The sequence below is a fragment of the Saccostrea cucullata genome, unplaced genomic scaffold (genome assembly GCF_032062105.1).
Source record: "Saccostrea cucullata isolate Sc308-1 unplaced genomic scaffold, CSIRO_AGI_Scuc_v1 ctg2000, whole genome shotgun sequence".
NCBI classification, from domain to species: Eukaryota; Metazoa; Mollusca; class Bivalvia; order Ostreida; family Ostreidae; genus Saccostrea; species Saccostrea cuccullata.
In genome coordinates this window covers 68591-87628 of record NW_026925197.1, presented here as the reverse complement: position 1 = coordinate 87628, position 19038 = coordinate 68591, and the positions used below count along the sequence as shown (strand labels likewise).

At 34.4% G+C, this 19038-nt stretch overlaps 2 protein-coding genes across 4 annotated transcripts in view; both read right to left on the bottom strand.

Annotated features, from left to right (window-relative positions):
• The window catches only part of LOC134268323 (monocarboxylate transporter 9-like), an 82090-nt gene that overhangs the window by 17733 nt on the left and 45319 nt on the right, over positions 1–19038 (bottom strand). The window lies entirely within an intron of this gene.
• LOC134268308 (uncharacterized) lies at positions 4285–5603 on the bottom strand. Its single transcript, XM_062750551.1, has 3 exons — positions 5252–5603; positions 4971–5147; positions 4285–4883 (listed from the first exon to the last, which is right to left on the bottom strand). Exons 1-3 carry the CDS (start codon positions 5576–5578, stop codon positions 4371–4373), a joined length of 1017 nt encoding a protein of 338 aa, XP_062606535.1. The 5' UTR covers positions 5579–5603; the 3' UTR covers positions 4285–4370.

Here is a 19038-nt window from a genome sequence, read left to right as displayed (position 1 = left end):
TTTATGTCGTATCTTTTAATGATATGTCATATTCATCTTCTCAACTATTGTTAAGGCCAATTTCATAACTTTTTCAGAACTAGGGGTGTCAATTTTACTCGGTTAGCTTGGTCGAATTGTCGGAGGCTTTAGTCGAACGATAGTCGAATATTCGTTTAATTTTATTTATTTTTTCATATCATTTTCACTGTAAGTTTACAATATTTAACCTACGCTATCACCTTTATACAACGAATTTCTGAATTGTAAACATGTTCGTAGTACAATAAAAACTGTACATTAACATGTATCCAATGTATTAAATTTCAAAGTTGCACATTTTATCTAGATGCAGGATATCAACGCTCGTAATTGTCCTTTCATTATATAACGGTAGTACATGTACCCCAGAATTGAAGCCAATGATCTTTGACAGGTAATCAATTAAAGCGCGTCTCTTATTAAAACAGAGAGTGAAAGCTTGGAATAAATTTTAATCATGAAATTTTGTGCAAACAATCAATGACTGTATGAAATTCATATCAGGAAAAGAAGACAGAGTTTAATTACTCTCATAACTGACCCCAATTTACAAATATTTACAATTTTGTAATAGCTGTTTAATTAATATCCTTTCTGAATAGTTGTATCACGTCATATCTTAGGTTGAATCTTCCATTTCAAACAGTAAGAGGTAGACAATCATTTAATAAACATGATTGATTTTCTTTCCCAGTCTGCTTTTTTTTGTAAACAGTTATACCATATCCTTAATGATAAATGAAAAGGGCAAATCTAAGTTTATTACCTTAAATTCAAAATACTTTGATGAAACATATTCTTAACGAATAACCGACTAAAGAAATTGTAGTCGATAGTCGGTATGATCGAACGGTAGTCGAGTACTCGAATATTCTTTGACATCCCTATTCAGAACATTAAATTTTTAGGACACAATAAAGCTCAAACCGTATATTCTACTTACTGCTTTTTCCTATTCAAGTTCCTATTTTTGGAGATAAATGTTGATATTCTTGAAGTGGTTGGATTTTTACATCGCTGATATCATGTGGAATATCATAGAAATTATTTTTATCAGCAACATCAGTTGATATTATCAAGATAAAAAAAACCAGCTACTTCAAAAATATCAACATTTGTCTCTAAAAATAGCATAATTTTACGCAAAAGGTACCCGTAGCTGAGTTCATTACTAACGATTTCTTGGTAACTTTGTCAGATCATGTGGAATATCCCAGAGATTATTTTTATCAGCAATATCAGTTGATATCAGTGAAGAAAAAACCAGTTACTTAAAAAATATCAACATTTGTCTCCAAAAATAGCATAATTTGAAACAAAAGGTACAAGTAGCTGAGTTCATTACTAACGATATCTTGGTAACTTTACTGCCAGATCATGTGGAATATCTTAAAGATTATTTTTATCAGCAATATCAGTTGATATCAGCGAGATAACAAACCAGCTACTTCAAAAATATCAACCTTTGTCTAGAAAAATAGCATAATTTGAAACAAAAGGTACTAGTAGCTGAGTTCATTACTAACGATATCTTGGTAACTTTACTGCCTGATCATGTGGAATATCATAAAGATTATTTTTATCAACAAGGTAACAAACCAGCTACTTCAAAATTAATAAAATTTGTCTCCAAAAAGAGCATAATTTGAAACAAAAGGTACCAGTAGCTGAGTTCATTACTAATGATATCTCGGTAACTTTACTGCCAGATCATGTGGAATATCCTAGAGATTATTTTTATCAGCAATATCAGTTGATATCAACAAGGTAACAAACCAGCTACTTCAAAAATATCAACATTTGTCTCCAAAAAGAGCATAATTTGAAACAAAAGGTACTAGTAGCTGAGTTTATTACTAATGATATCTCGGTAACTTTACTGCCAGATCATGTGGAGATTCTTTTTATCAGCAATATCAGTTGATTTCAGCTAGGTAACAAACCAGCTACTTTAAAGATATCAACATTTGTCTCCCTAATTGCATAATTCTAGACAAAAGGTGCAAGTAGCTGAGTTTATTACTATCTTGGTAACTTCAGTGCCAGATTATGTTAAAAAGCTCAGAGATTGTTTTTCCCAACACTATCTGTGGATATCAGTGGTGTAAAATTCAAGCTACTTCAAGAATATCAACATTTGTATCCCAAGTTCGCATAATTTTACACAAAGATACTAGACGGTTATTTTTCTAAGGTTCAGGTCATTTGCTAGTAGATAGTTACTAGTAGCCAACATTACATACTTGTCGTAGCCAGCTACTAGTAGCCAGTTACTAGTAGCCAAATTTACTTACTTTTCGTAGCCAGCTACTAGTAGCTAACTTTACCACTTGTCGTAGCCAGCTACTAGTATCCAGTTACTAGTAGCTAACTTTACATATCTAGTTATAATTACCTTATTAAATAAAATAACAAGATGCTTCAAAGACATATATGGCTTGGAAAGATTTTAAAAGAACAGCTGATTCGATACATTTATTCGATATAAATGAAAAGTTAATTGCATTAATTTACTTTGGGTAACTATACACAGTACCGGGTATATATTATTTTTCATAACAAAGGCAGATATCTTAGACTACATTACTCCTTGAGATACTAGTATATACACGCAATAGGACAAACACCTTTTAAACTCTATCATTTACATTTTGGAATTTAATTGATAACTCGTAAATTTTAAATTCCTTCCTGCAATCCACATTTTTAGTACTATCTATGTTACAATATTTATTATTCCGTGATATTATTTTTAGATCCTTCTGTAAGACAAATTGGCATAAATATTGTAAAAAAAGAAATAGAATCCAACAAGACAAAAGAAACGTCTGTCACAAGTGAAATGGAGAAAGGAAATAATGCTGAATGCAACAAGACAAATGAAAAGTCTGTCAATTCTGAGTGCAACAAGGCAAATGAAAAGTCTGTCAATTCTGAATGCAACAAGGCTAATGAAAAGTCTATCACAAAGAAAGCGGGGAAAGGAAAAGATGATGAAAATGAAAAAGCGGAAAAAACATCTGTGCAAAGTGAAGAGATGAAAGGAAAGTGTCTTGGGAACGAAGAGTCTAAATTCCACTATTGGACAGAAAAAGAAGAAAAGTGTTTGGTTGAAGTAAGAGCTGACATGGAAGAGGAATTTACCTCTTCCAAAAGCCATGGGACACTTTGGCAGAAATTGATCGAGAAATTGATGGAGAATAATGTCAATGTAAGTACAAAACAAGCACAGGATAAATGGAAGAACCTTAAGAAGAAATATAAAGAAGTTGAAGATCACAACAATAAAACCGGCAATGACAAAATAACTTGCAAACACTATGAAACTTTTTGTGAACTCTATGGTACCAAACCAGGCACTAAGCCAAAATTCGTGATTGATACAGATGATCATGATAATGAAGGAAATACAAATGTCAGACCAAAAAAGCCTCCAGCAAAGAAAACTAAAACCAGAGTGAGATCCAAAGAATCCCCAAGAATGAAAATGATGGAAATGATGAAAGAATCAACAGAAAAAGAAGACAAATTTAGACAAGAACTGAGAGAGCAGCAAAAAGAAAAAATGGCAAGATTTGACAGGTTTTTAGACATATTTGAAAAGTCAATAAAAAAAGATTAAACTGCAAGATAAAACTAATTACTCCTTTGTTTGAAAAGCAGAAAATTTTAAGAATGTTTGGAGTAAATGCAATAATACGAATTATATAATACTTTGTTATATTATCTTTTATCTAGTCAAGGTATGACTTTTGATATTCACAAACATGTAATTGTAACATTGACATTTTTTATGATAAATACTCAGGGTTTTTTTTATTTTATGTTTGAAACTGAGAGAATTATCTACTTCTAAATCAGTTGCTATGTTGATATTTTTTTCTTTTTGTTACCTAAAATAAACGGTTAAACCAAAATGTGTTGTTAATTAATTGTTATTACTTAATACATTTAAATAAATTCCACTATATTCAAGGACTTAATGTAAAATGTTTGCATCCTCTTTGCAATTTTCAAATATATGTTTTACCTATATATTTGAATTCTTTCATTTTAAAATTTCCTAAAATATATTTTGAAATATTTCGTTTTCAAAATTTAAATAAGTACCTCTGTAATGAACAGCATTTATTTATGCAATTTATTTTTTTTCTTTGACAAACTGAAAGAGAAATAACTTTGTAAAGTATTCTTTTATGAAAAATATTTTATTTCAAAACAAATTCAAAATTAACTACTAACAAATAAATGTCTCATCCAGATAAAACTTGTCACAATCAGAGATATTTTCTTTTGTTTCAACTAATTCATGAACTAAGTTTCGTGTAAAGAATACAGGAACTGTAGCTCTATCGCAGCATGTTTAGAAGTTGCTGTCGTTTTTGTATACCACCATAGGCATTTTGAAAACTGTTGTTGTAATGGTTTGGATGCTGATTTTGATGCACATCAACAAATTCCTCTATGTCGTCATCATGTATAATGCATAAGTTATGCATTATACATCCCACAATAATGTAGGAACATATCAGTTCGGGGTCATGAAAACAAATTTCCCTCAGTCTTCTAAATCTGCCTTTGAGGTGGCCAATTGCCCTTTCAACAATCTGTCGGCAAGATGAGAGACCCAAGTTAAAACGTTTTTGTTGATTACTAAGGTGCCCATTATCTCTAAACGGTGTGATAAGCCATTGTTTTAAAGGGTATGCAGAGTCTGCAATGATATGCATATTTGGTGGTGCTAGTGCTCCATTTTCACCTCTTGTAAAGAGTGTACTGTTCCGTAGAACTCGCGCATCATGGGCACATCCAGGCCATCCAGTATGAGCACTTATAATCTTCAGGTTGTGATCCACAACAATCTGAAACAGGAATTATAAAAATAATACCATTAGTATGCACCGTGTTTGCATGATATTATGCTTTTAAGCTCCAATTTATAAACAAACCTGTAACTGAATTGATGGATATCCCTTGCAATTTATATAATCTGAATCCCCTCCTATTGGTGAACTTAATCGAATATGAGTCCCATCGAGCACACCAATGATCCCAGGAAAGCCACTAGCTAACTGAAATGATTGTGCAGTTATGTTCTGTGCTGCTGGATCCAGCCACTGAATTACCTGCATTAAAATAAACTACCTAAATTTCGGACAGAAAAAAACCCATACATGTTTATGAAAAATAAAATTTGCAGTATAAAAAGTATGTTTTAGGCTGCACTCACATTCAAGAACCCTTCTTTCAAAGCACTTGTAACTTTAATAACTATCTTGTGTACAGTTGAAAGGGACACACCAAAAAGGTTGCCAGTCTCTCGCATGGACTCTTGATTGGCCAAATACCAAATAAAAAGAAGTAGTTGTTTCTCTGGTGTTATTTCCTTCTTGCCCCCATCATGGACTGCTGTCAAACTTGGAGCAATAATATTTAAAATAATTTCAAATGTTGTCCTGTTCAGTCGAAAATGTGTTCTGAAATCATCTGTGGAATACATTGTCACCGTTTCCACGACAAAGTCCTGAATACGGGGAATGTGTTTCCGAGGCATCATAAGTAAATGAATTATATAATCATTCATTTTATTGATACAATACAGTTCTTCCACATTATCCTATAAAAAAATATCCAATACGCAAAAACATGCTGCAATTGAATCTGACGTCGCCATATGTTTACCGCAAAATATCAGAGCTGAAAAGGATAAATAAAATCCACTGGTTTAGAATATATCATATAAATACCCCTTCTTGAATGACCTTAATATTCTTGATAAATAATTTCAAACAAAACTTACCAATTCATGCCGTAAAGTGTTTGCTAGTTATAACTGCAGGGATTTACTTCCATATTGTTTACATTCGTAACAACACATGTGTGAAATTAACCCGTTCGATTGCAAATTCGATTGCGCATGTGCATGACGTATAAATTATTTAAATCAACTCGAGTTAACCCGGGTTTCCCAATCGAAGAAGGCCCAAATGACCTCTCATTTCAATACATATTTCTATGATAATTTATGCTTGAAATACACCTTGATGCATATCATTGTAAACTTTTGACATTAAACTTTAATTCTATAACCAGAAAGTTTCACAAACATGTGAACATGTTTTTATTTTTATCATTGAAAGGGAGACATGCGAATTTCCTTTATGTGCTAATTTACAGCCTTTTGACCTTCACTCTATAATTGTGACCCTGATCCATTTACGTTCCTATAAAAGTAAAAAATAATGATGACGTAGAAAAACTTGCGCGACATCTAGCGTTAATTCAGGTAATATATGTTTTTTTGCACGCCATCTAGCGACAATTCAGTGAATAATCGTTGGTTTTGCATTGGTGATCGTTGGTTTCGATTTGAAGTCTGTTGATTTTGCAAACGAGTCTGTTGATTTTGTTTTTAAGGTTGTCTGTTTTGTATTTCATTATGTTTATAAAATTAGTTGTTAGTTTTGCATAAACATCTTTTTACCCTTTCCGCCGCCCATAGAAATGTGTCCGTAGCACGAATGAGGTCAACCCAGCGTGCTACTTTTCCCGTCAGGGAGGGCACAACTTATGTTGATGTTGGGGGTATGCCAGTTTGCCGGCTGCCCCACTGTTGTGTAGACCACTGTGGACAATACCTGCCAACTCGAATAAAACATTAAACTTAAATACTTTGCATTTGTTAATTATATATAGGTCTTTGATAATACCGCATATTTGAGTTCATCTCACAATATGCTTCGTTATCAAAGCTCTATCCTTTTATTATATGTCATCATTCAGGGGCGGATCCAGCCATTTTTGAAAGGAGGGGTTCCAGGGTTGTGCCCCTTTAACCCCCCCCCCCTTACACACTCTCAAGCAGAGATTCACATACACGTATGGAAATCCAAGGTTGTGATAAATAATATCTATGTTTTAAGTCCCATTTTCCTTTGAAAAGGTGCCCTCAGTCCGAATGAAATAAGAAACACATTTCAAAAACTACTGAAGACTAAAAATTGAATGGATTTGCAGCATTTCCTTAGATTACAAAGAATTTTCTTCCAGAATTTGAAAAAAACTTTTTCGGGGTGGGATGCGGTTGAGGTTTAAAATAAAGAGTTACATGTTAGTTCCTTCGAAAGATATGATAAAAAAAACGGTACAATTTAGATAGCCAAGACATGCAGCTAAAAATCGCGGGAATCTAATATCAAATTAAATTTCGCATGTTACATATATATAAGATATATAAAAATAAGTAGAATATTTTCTACCATTTTTTCATTAAAAAAGTAATGATGAAGATTAATGGAGGAAACTAAATGTATGAGAATATATCTATTCAATACATAAGTAAGACCTATAAATATTTATTCTCAGAAAATGTTTACCTCTCTCTCTCTCTCTCTCTCAACTTGGCAAAAATAAAGGGGGGGGGTTCCAACCCCCGGAACCCCTCCTCTGGATCCGCCAATACAGGCGCGGATCCAGGAATTTTTCAAAGGGGGGGGTTGAAGGATTTTTCAAAGGGGGGGGGGGGTTGAAAGGGAAAAGTTATTATAACATATGTTGTACTCATACACATAGTTATAAATAGCTCAGTAGGATACATGGTGGAGTATGGTTTTTAGTTGGAGAATGATCAACCTAGGAAAAAGTATTTGTATGGATTAAATACCAGAAAGTGTTTGAAAAAGAAAGGAAATTAAATTTTTGAACCTGAAAATCCTATTTTGTAAAGGGGTAGGGTATTATTTTGTTTTCACAACCGAATTTCTTTGTACACTACAAAGTTAGGCTTTTACTAAACAGTTTCTATTGTAAAAACACAACAAAAAATTGGATTTTTTTCTTTCTCTTTCTTTTTTGCGAATCCAAAGGGGGGGGGGGTTGCAACCCCCGTAACCCCCCTCCCCTCTGGATCCGCCACTGCAATAATATGGGGGGATACCCCCTCCTCCTGGTTCCTCAGGCCATGCATAATCTTTTCTTTTTAGTTATAGCGAGCGCAGCGAGCGTTGCGAAGCGACACTCGTCACTGCGAGCTCTTAAAGCAACGCCTGTGCGAAGAGAAAATTCGGACTACTGCACATTCATTCGATAGAATTTTTTGATGCCGTAATTTGGACCCACAATGCCTCACTTGACTGTTTAAGCTACGTTAAAGCTACGTTCTCGTGAGAATAGTAGCAAAAGTTCTACTAAAAGTAAAAATGTCCTGATTTAATGGATAAATATTGAAGATAAATTGCAAACGAAACATTCTTCATTTATTTTCAGCACTGTTCAGGGTTCTTTGGGGGAAATGTAACTTACATACAACGTCATGTGACGTCAGAGTCTAGACGCCTCAAATGTCACGTGCAGTTTGACGTACGAGCCCGATTTAAATTCTAACAAAATAAACATCTGCGCTCGCCATAACGGTCGCACCGTCAACATATTAAAATACTAAAGTAATGCTAGCATATATACTAGTAATCAATCGGAATTAAATTGAAATGTGCAAAAACACCTAGCTGCCAAGTGTTACATATTTTACTGCATGATTAATTTATGTTAATATACATTCTTCAGTAACTGATGTAATGGTAAATTGTAAAAATTTCAGTCACTCACCGTAATTAAGACTCGTGAAAACGCCAAAACTGAGGCTCAGACTGCTCCAAGTTTGTAATTTTCTGCTAGTCTTCTGTACACTGTTACTGAAAACAATGTAAGCAAACTACTGTTTATTCCTCTTATGTTAGAGGACTATACCAAAGGGAGGTAATTTGAAGCAAAAATGACAGAAAATTATGGATTTAAATCAATTATATATAAATGCTTTAGTTGCCTGCAGATTTTTTTCTTGATTCTTCTAGAACAAATACTGTTTAATATATATTTTATGTTGATAAGCTTTAATGTGGTTGTAGATTTCTTATAGAGTACTTCAAATTTGCTGTGTTTTAAAGCAAAATATTTACATCCACTGAATATTTTCTCCTTTATTTCTTAAGAAACCCCATTGCGTTCATCACTGCATAAACTACAGTAGGCAGGTCGCCTGGTACAAATTTCTTAATCAGTGGCTGTTCCATCAATGAAACTTATAAAGACGTTCGCATCATTAATACAATAATTAATCTTTTTAATCCTACTTTAATTGATTATTTAAACAGATATAAATATAAACAATAAAATGCTTTCTTTGTTTGTTGTTACTGGAATGAACGGTTGCAGCTATTGCAGAAAAAAATTACATAACCCGCTTACGCGGGTTATGTATTTTTTCTGCAATAGCTGCAACCGTTCATTCCAGTAACAACAAACAAAGAAAGCATTTTATTGTTTAAGTTTTAACCAAATCTGTTTCTATGCCACTTTCCACATTTTTTAACTAAATGCTCGATAATCATCAGGTCGGGGGGAAACGTAAATTCCGCTATAATAGTGGTATTTCACTATTATAGTGAAATCACGCTATATTTCCAGTCGTGGATACCCTCAATTTCACCCGATACCATGAAAGGCGTTTGAACCGCACCTCATGGTGGGTATTACAATGAACAAAAACTGTCATGCTTGCATGTTTTGAATTTTAATAAATTTTCTACCGTTGCGTTTGAAAATGCGAGCACTCTTTTTTTAACGGAAGTTGCATCTTTAACATAGCAACCGATGATTGCGGGGATATATAAGCCTGTTGGAATCTCACTTATTGCTCATTAATGTGCACAAATTAATGTTTATTACAATTGTCAACTTAAACTGGAAAGGGTTTATTGAATTAAACAAGAAAAAGATTAATTCTCTCTGCATATTTACGGGTATGGAGGCTCGTTATGGTAAACGGAAAGACCCATTATTATCGACCGCTGCTGCAGCCGATCTTTTTGTACATGGTTGTTAAATAGTGAACATGGGAAATGAGAAGTTATTTTTGTAAAAGTTCAGTATAATAATTCTTCATTGATAACATGAAGAAAATCATCAGTAAAATTTAAAATATTATTGTTATGCTTAAATTTCATTGTCATTTCTCATCAAGTTATTTGATAATTTTATATATTCGTAAAAAGAGTTTACAAAAGGTATTACATATAAATAAAATGAAATTTTGATTTTCCGGTCGCATCATAATGACGTGGTGCATAAAGTGCATGGTTAATAAAAAATTAAAAACTCTTCAACTCGTAAAAATTGTCGAGGATATGTTATAGCCTCGAATGCTGCAATGATACAAGAATAATTTCGTTTCCACATTTTGCACAGTGCCTTGCAGCATAACCTATTTTGCAGAAAACATAGGAATTATCACGTGCATGATCAAGATCCAGGGTGCACGTGGTTCGGTCATTTTTATTTCAGACTGTCTTCGAAGCAATACAAATAATTTTTTTTTTAAATAAGTACGGATATACATATTTTAATGCATTTGCTCATCAGATATAAATTCATCGATGTAATAAAGTCCATAGGAGTCTGAAGCAAATTGGAAGGGTGGCTAATTGAAAGTGGGGGGGGGGGGTTAAACCAACAAAAAAGATAAACCCCAATTTTCAATACAAAGAAAATGTTTATCCTTGCAAGAAAGTGTGGGGGGGGGGGGGGGGGCTAGGCGCCCCTAGCACCCTCCGGTTCTGACGCCTATGAAGTCTATGATAAAAGAATTGATTGTAAATGAAAATATACGCTTTTCAAGATTCTACTTCAGCTTTGAATATCTTGCACTTCCATTGCATGGATATGCTTTCAGAATTGTGAAAGTACTTTTTCAAATGCTAAATTGTTTGCGGCTAATTTGATGTTTTACATCAATTTTTAATTGTGGAAAATACAAATTGAGTCGAAGATATTTTAGACACTTCTTATCCTGAGCAGTGATGATTTGTTATTTGAAGTTTCCTTGTAGTTTAAATAATAATACAATGACATAAATCTAAAAGTCTGAAAAATTAATACGTTTAGTGTGATTTTTTCCTATATACTTTCATTTCATATGAATATAATTAGATATGAATATGAATATGAATATTTTTTTTTAATAACAAAAAAAAAAAAAACAAAAACAAAACAAAACAAAACAAAACTAAAGCTATTTCTCTCAGATATTAAAGTTAAATCAGTTTTGAGTTAAAAAGATTGTTAAATCATTATATTTGAACATGTGTTAAAATATATTTGAACATGTGCTAAAATAAGGTTACAGACACCCTTGTTAAATATTACCGACACCGAAATAAATTGAATCTTAATTTTTTCTAAAATAAACAATTAACCAGCCGATATTGAAAATTAGATATATTTTCTGGGATGTTTTATATGTAATTTTCGGATTATTTATTATAAATTGATTTTGTTAAGAGAAAAGATATCGAGTTTATTAATACACTCTTTTTTCATGTTTGCTATAATGGGTCTTTCCGTTTACCATAACGGGCCCCCATACCCGTAACCATGCAGAGAGATTGTTTAATTCAATAAACCCTTTCCAGTTTAAGTTGACAATTGTAACAAACATTAATTTGTGCACATTAATGAGCAATAAGTGAGATTCAAACAGGCTTATATATCCCTGCAATCATCGGTTGCTATGTTAAAAATGCAACTTCCGTTAAAAAAACTGCTCGCATTTTCAAACGCAACGGTAGAAAATTTATTAAAATTCAAAACATGCAAGCATGACAGTTTTTGTTCATTGTAATACCCACCATGAGGTGCGGTTCAAACGCCTTTCATGGTATCGGGTGAAATTGAGGGTATCCACGACTGGAAATATAGCGTGATTTCACTATAATAGTGAAATACCACTATTATAGCGGAATTTACGTTTCCCCCCGACCTGATCATGCCAAGAAATATTCTTAAAAACACCATGAGAGCGCAATGATCGCAGTGACGACTCTGTGCTGTCGCCGTGTAATTGCAGTCCAAAAAATCACAAGACGATAAATCTCATTAGAAGCGCCGTAAAAACGCGATAGAAACGCAGTGACATCTCCAAGGACTCCGCGACATCTCAGTGAGGTCTCCGTGGAAGTGCAGTCTACTATCACTGCGTTCGTGGCGCGATCATGTGTGTCTTCACGGCGTTCGTACGGATCTCCCACTACGTTGTTGGAGATTTCACCGCGCTGCTACAGCGATTTTACTACGTTTCTACGGCGTTCTTATCAGACCGCGATCACACGGCGCGTACTTTGTGCATGCCCAAAGTGATCGCCGTCCCCTGGCGTTCTAAGAGACCCTACGCGACCCTGGAGATCTTGCCGCGTTGTCACGGCGCTATAGGAGACTCTACTGCGATCACCTCGGCGTTTTGTATTTTTTGATTGATTGATTGATTGTATATTGTTTAACGTTCCTCTCGAGAATTTTTCACTCATATGGAGACGCCACCATTTGCTGGTGGAGAGCTGCAAATTTTGTCCTATACTCAGCACTCAGGATCATTGAGCAGGGAGGGATCTTTTTTGTGCCAGCACCTACTGCGACACGGGAAGGACGGCGTGCAGTCCCCGTGAGGACGCAGCCCCGATGTGACAGGGGTTTTACCTCGTTTAAGAAATTGTTCTTAGGTAGAACATGCTCTTGTGTATCGAATGAATTGAGTTGTATATACTCCATATGCAGGTGATGAAGGTATATTGCTGCATAAGTAGGGGAAGCTGACGAAAGAAAGGTTAAAGTGAAACAGATAATATTATGTCAGACTCCGTGGTATCATTTATCTCTAGCTCACCAGAATATATCGTGTCATTTTCGGATCAAAACCTTTAAATGAAAAAAAAACCCACGCAATATACTAGTAATGATAAATTTATGCTTCTCAATTAATTAATATTCATTGGAATTCTGCAAGCCCCCCAAAAAATCCATACATGTACCAGATACATTGATTATAATGCTACTATTAAGATATGCATTCAAATATATGTTGGGAAGGAGTAAAGTACATTCCCCCTCCTTACATTTGAAAGTATAAAAAATATCAGGAGACACCGACATAAGGTTTTATTGTATAAAACAGTAGGGGATCAAATTTCTATGGGAGTCATTTTCAACGTGGGTGGAGTCGTAGAATTACTGGTCGTGAATGTTTTTTACGGTCGGAAAATGACCCTTCTTGTCGAAGAATATTGACTCTGGGTCATTTCTCTACGTAGAAAAATGACACCCTGGTCAATATTCTCCGGGGTCACTTTTCGTCGTCACGCCCCCCGCCATTCCCGAATGCACCGCTCTAACCAGTGTAAAAGTACAAAAGAAATAACTCATATATTGCCAAGATTCAAGACATCTATTTCTTCTTACAGTCATACCACCTTCCCTGATAATTCCGGAAAGCTCGGGAAAATCTTAACAGAGTATGTGGGAAAGGCATGACAATTTTTTTTATTATCTCAAAATACGTATTATCTGAACTTTCCTGTTAAATTTATTGTCTGAACTGCATGCAAATGAAAAACAACAGGCCCAGGGGCCACAGCGCTCCCTTGAGCACATCGGGCTTGAATTTACTCCCCCCTCCAGGCGTTCATCATTTGAACAAACTAGAATCTACACTACCTGAGGATGATTCCATATAAATATCACTAATCATAGCTTTGAAGTACTTGAAAAGAAGACTTTAAAAGGTTTCCCTATATATCCCTATGTAAAACTTTGGTCTGCCATTTTGGTCCCACCCTAGCCACGGGGGTCATGATTTGAACAAACTTGAATCTACACTACCTGAGGATGATTCCATATGAGTTTCATCTTTCCTGGCCCTGTGGATCTTCAGAAGGATTTTTAAAGATATTTCCTTTATATTCCTATGTAAAACTTGGGTCGACCATTTTGGCCCCACCCTTGCCCCGGGGGTCATGATTTGCAAAAACTTGAATCTACACTACCTGAGGATGATTCCACATGAGTTTCATCTTTCCTGGCCCAGTGGTTCTGGAGAAGAAGGTTTTTAAAGATTTTTCTTATATATTCCTATGTAAAACTTGGGTCAGCCATTTTGGCCCCACCCTTGCCCCAGGGGTATTGATTTGAACAAACTTGAATCTACACTACCTGAGGATGATTCTACATGAGTTTCATCTTTCCTGTCCTAGTGGTTCTTGAGAAGAAGATTTTTAAAAATGTTTCCTATATACTGTAAATCGTTTTAATTCCACGGAGTTAAAATTTCACGATTTCTCAAAAAATACAAATCACTATTGTTTTAATTTCACGCTGCAAAAAAATTAATTTAAGTTTCTTAAAAGCATCTAAACATCTTTTAAAAATAATGATATCATTCACTATGGCTTTAATTTCGCGGAAAAATGATAAATCGCGAACATAGTAAATTAAAACCATCGTGAATATTTGCCAATCTACAGTATTCCTATGTAAAACTAGGGTCGGCCATTTTGGCCCCACCCTTGCCCCGGGGGTCATGATTTGAACAAACCTGAATCTACACTACGTGAGGGTGATTCCACATGAGTTTCATCTTTCCTGGCCCAGTGGTTCTGGAGAAGAAGATTTTTAAAAGATTTTTCCTATATATTCCTATGTAAAACTTGGGTTGGCCATTTTGGCTCCACCCTTGCCCCGGGGGTCATGATTTGAATAAACTTGAAACTACACTACCTGAGGATGCTTCCACATGAGTTTCATATTTCCTGGCCCATCGGTTCTGGAGAAGAAGATTTTTTAAAAACGCCATTAATTTTTAACAAATTCATGATTATCTCCCCTTGGAAAAGGGCGTGGCCCTTCATTTGAAGAAACTTGAATTCCCTTCACCCAAGGATACTTTGTGCCAAGTTTGGTTGAAATCGGCCCAGTGGTTCTCGAGAAGAAGATGAAAATGTGAAAAGTTTACAACAACGACAACAACAACGACGACAACTACAGACGACGGACAAATTTTGATCAGAAAAGCTCACTTGAGTCTTCGGCTCAGGTGAGCTAAAAAGTAGTAGTAACTCTGGTTTAATAAAAAAAAAACCAAGACTGTCATTATATGAATACCTAGCTTTTCTAATCTACCTTCATGATTTTTTTCCGGAAATCTTAGAAAACCGCGGCAACCTTGGATATATTTTGTGCTCACCGGAAAGGCACGAGAAGATGCGATTGCTGACAAGAGGCCCAGGGGCCAAATCGCTCACCTGAGCAATTGGCTGGGTAAAAGCAAATATAAGCTCAGTACTGAAAAGTTTAAATAAAAAAGTGGGTTCAGGGGATGGGTTGGGGAATTTGGTTTTCAAACTTAAATCTACACTTCCTAAGGATGCTTTTGAATTAATATGACACATAAAAGCTATGTTGTTTTGAAGATGAAATTTTTTAAGATATTGTTGAGTTTTTAACATCATTGTATCAATTTCATGAATTTAGACTGGATCTACAGTGCGTAAGTAAAATGTCCAACAGTAAGAAATCGTTTCCTTACACTGACATTAGCCGAAATGGAGATGTGTACCAGACATAAATCCCAGAAAAATATTAATTTTGGTGAATAATCTTTTAGTACATATATTTCTTAGATATATTTAATTGATACATTTTATATTACTTTTCCAACGTAAATATTAGGAAGGCTTTCTTAAGTGTAGCCATTTTGTTATGCACGCACGAGTCACTGTATTGTTACTAAATATGTCTCATTAACATATCAAAAATATAAAAAAAATAATGTAAGATATTAAGCAATCATGTATGGAGCTTGAAAGAACATTAAATGCTGCATTTACTAATGACACAATCTTTACAGTAATGGTCTACATGAATTAAATGCAAGCATCAATAAAAGTGTAGCCATTTTGTCACAGGTACGAAAGACGTCATTTTACGCAATGCGTACATATGACGTCGCGAGCGTCAAGGTATTATCTCCGTGGCTTTTTTTCATGCAGGTCCGTAGTACCAGCTCACATATACTTGTGGACATGCAGGTACCACCCCCACCCCACCCCCGATATTCAACCCCGGAGCTTGTTGGAGATTTTTTCACAAATTATATTTATTACACTTAAGCATCATGTGTACACGAACCAAAGGAAAAAATTATGAAAACCCCAAAATGATATCGTTCCACAAAAAATGCCCTACTAAACGAAGTATGCATTATAAGAGCCCCACCCCCCTTCTTTCAAAAATAGTAAAAAGATTTTAGAATTTTTCTGATCAACCAGATTTTCAATAATGGTGAAATGTCTCCATCTCTCCTTTTTTACATCCCCTCAATATACTAATTTGATACTTATTTTTTTTTTTACTCAAAATGACACCAGTTCCATTGAAACGTAGGAAGTATAAAAATGTTAAATCTCTTTTTTTTCTCTATACACCAAAACGCATGCGGACGTTATATAGAAATAAAAGACTTGTAATGACCTAACTGAAAAAAAAAAATATTGAAGGAGGTTGAAAGGGAATACTACTTATACATTTTCTCCGTATAAGACAAACAAATGAGAAAAATAGAAAGAAGAATATTCACTGAGTGTCTTTGGCATTTCAGTAATTAAAATTTTATTATTAATATATTATTATTAAACATCCAAATATTTCAAAAAAGGAAGGCTCAAACATTGAACATTATGTGCTTTTTTATTTTATTTTTATACTTTTGAAAAATAAAATTCATTTAAAGATCTAAAATATACATGTATAAGGTTCAAAACGTTATAACAACGTTATGAATTTTTAACGTTATTTTGATGTAACGTCAATGTGTACCAACACCGTGCGCAACGTCATATAGCTATAGCCAATAATGGCTTTGCTGCTCTTGAGAAGAATTTTAAAGATTTTTTTTTAATGTAATTCTACTTAAAACTGATCACCCATTGTGCCCCCACCTTTCCCCAGGGGATCATGATTTGAAAAAAAAAACTTTTATCTGCACTACATGTACAAGAGGATGCTTCCATTTAACTATCATGGCATTGCTGTCCTTGAGAAAACAGTTTTGAAGATTTTACGTATGTAAACTATCTACACATAACACTATATAAGAATGCTTACAAATGAGTTTCATCTTTCCTGGCCCAGTGGTTCTTGAGAAGAAGATTTACAAAAGACGCAATTAATTTTTCACTAATTCACAATTATATACCTTTGAAATAGGGCGTGGTCCTTCATTTGAACGAATTTGAATTCCCATCACCCAAGAATACTTTATGGCAATTTTTGTTGAAATTAACCCAGTGGTTCTTAAGATGAAAAATATGGAGATAAGGAAACGTATTCAAGATCAAAAGTCCATAAAATAATACAAAATAGGAGCAGAGTAAACACTAAACCCCAAAACATCAGAGGTGGGATCAGGCCTGGGGGCCATAAAACTTAGACGAGCTCACTTTTGATCTCAGTTTCACTTTTACCAAAGGACTATATGGTGGAAAAGTGAGACTGGGATCAAAATTGAGTTCGTCTAAGTTTTATGTCCCCCAGGCCAGGTGCCATGGAGGAGTGAGAGTCTCCTGCCGTGTGCTCCTTATCATGATCGGGAAACAACGGAAAAATCCGTCGTCAATTCAGTGTTTAAATAATGCATTAATATCTGTCAGCATTTGACTCAATGATGAATTGTATTTGCTGACAAGGTCGTTGTATCGACCATAGAACTTAACAATGATGACTTTAAATGACTTTAAATGAGACTGTTGATATTCTTGTTTCATCAACTGGTTTGTCAATAATTACCTCGTTTTAGAAATTGTTCATACGTAGAGCATAGTCTTGTGCATTGGACCAACGTCGGAAAATGTATATTGGGCCAATGTAATTTTGCTCATCGTTGCAACATTGCACTGACATGTTGGCCCTACGTTGTCCCAATGTTATACAATGATAATTCTGATGTTGGCCCAATGCAGGCCCAACGTATTTGTGCATCTTCATGTAGGCCTTACGTTGGCCCAATTTCAAACAATGATAATTCTTATGTTGGCCCAACATATCTGTGCACAAGGATATTTAGAAATCTATGGAATTCCATTGAAATCTAAGAAATTCCAGGAAGATACAATGAAAACTGAATTCAATTCAATTCAATGTTCAATTTATCATAGATCAAATCTATATTTTCAAAATTAAAAAAAATTGTTTCCTTCACTATGTGTTTTCAAACAAATATTACATATACACTAATAGATGTACAATGTAAGCATATTTTTTTTCTAAGTATTCTCACTGATCAACATTTCTTTGTAATAAAACAAACTATTTCTTTTTTTAAAATATGACATTTGACTTTATAACATTGGGAGAGGTCATTGAAACCTCAACGGGGTATACAGTTGCAATGAACTTCCAGTTGCCCTTGAACATTTACCGTACAAAGTTAATGACTAGACTAGAGTGACAAACACATATATTAAGACAAAATATCTACTACAACTATATTGATAAAAAGATCCCATAAAATCAACACAGTCACGGCACGCTATTTTCCCCGAATATGCCAAAGATCCTAATTTATAAGTTAGATCCGAAATTTCTCAAGTGTCTGCTTGAATCACTCCCTCACTGATATCCCATGAAATTCACAAATGAAAGTAGGAAGGCTCAGAAAGTTCGATGTTGATTGTTCCCGTAGACACTTACTTTTCTGGCACAATTTCTGAAAGAAAAAATGATCATCAGGATGTATTATCATCGATTATCTATCGCATTTATATATTATAAACATATAAATATATAACAAATAATAAAGTAAGGCTCTACAAGAGTACAAGACTGTTAAGACAATCGGTTAATTACTTCAACCTGACAGTTCAGTATACATTTAGTGTAGAATAGAAATTCACTATCTTGCAGTGTCTTTATTTGGTTCTTAGGATTAATTTCGATAAATGTAAAAATTTGAGAAGTTTACAGATGACAGACGAAAACTAGACACTGATGAGAAAACTCGCTTTGTTTAACTTTGGACTTAAAATGGCTCAAGTGAGCTAAAGGAAAAGGTTAGGGCTAAAGCTAAAGCCCTATGCCTGACTTACATTGAATAAGATATAAGATACATGTATTTCAATTCATGTGATTTTATAGCTCTAA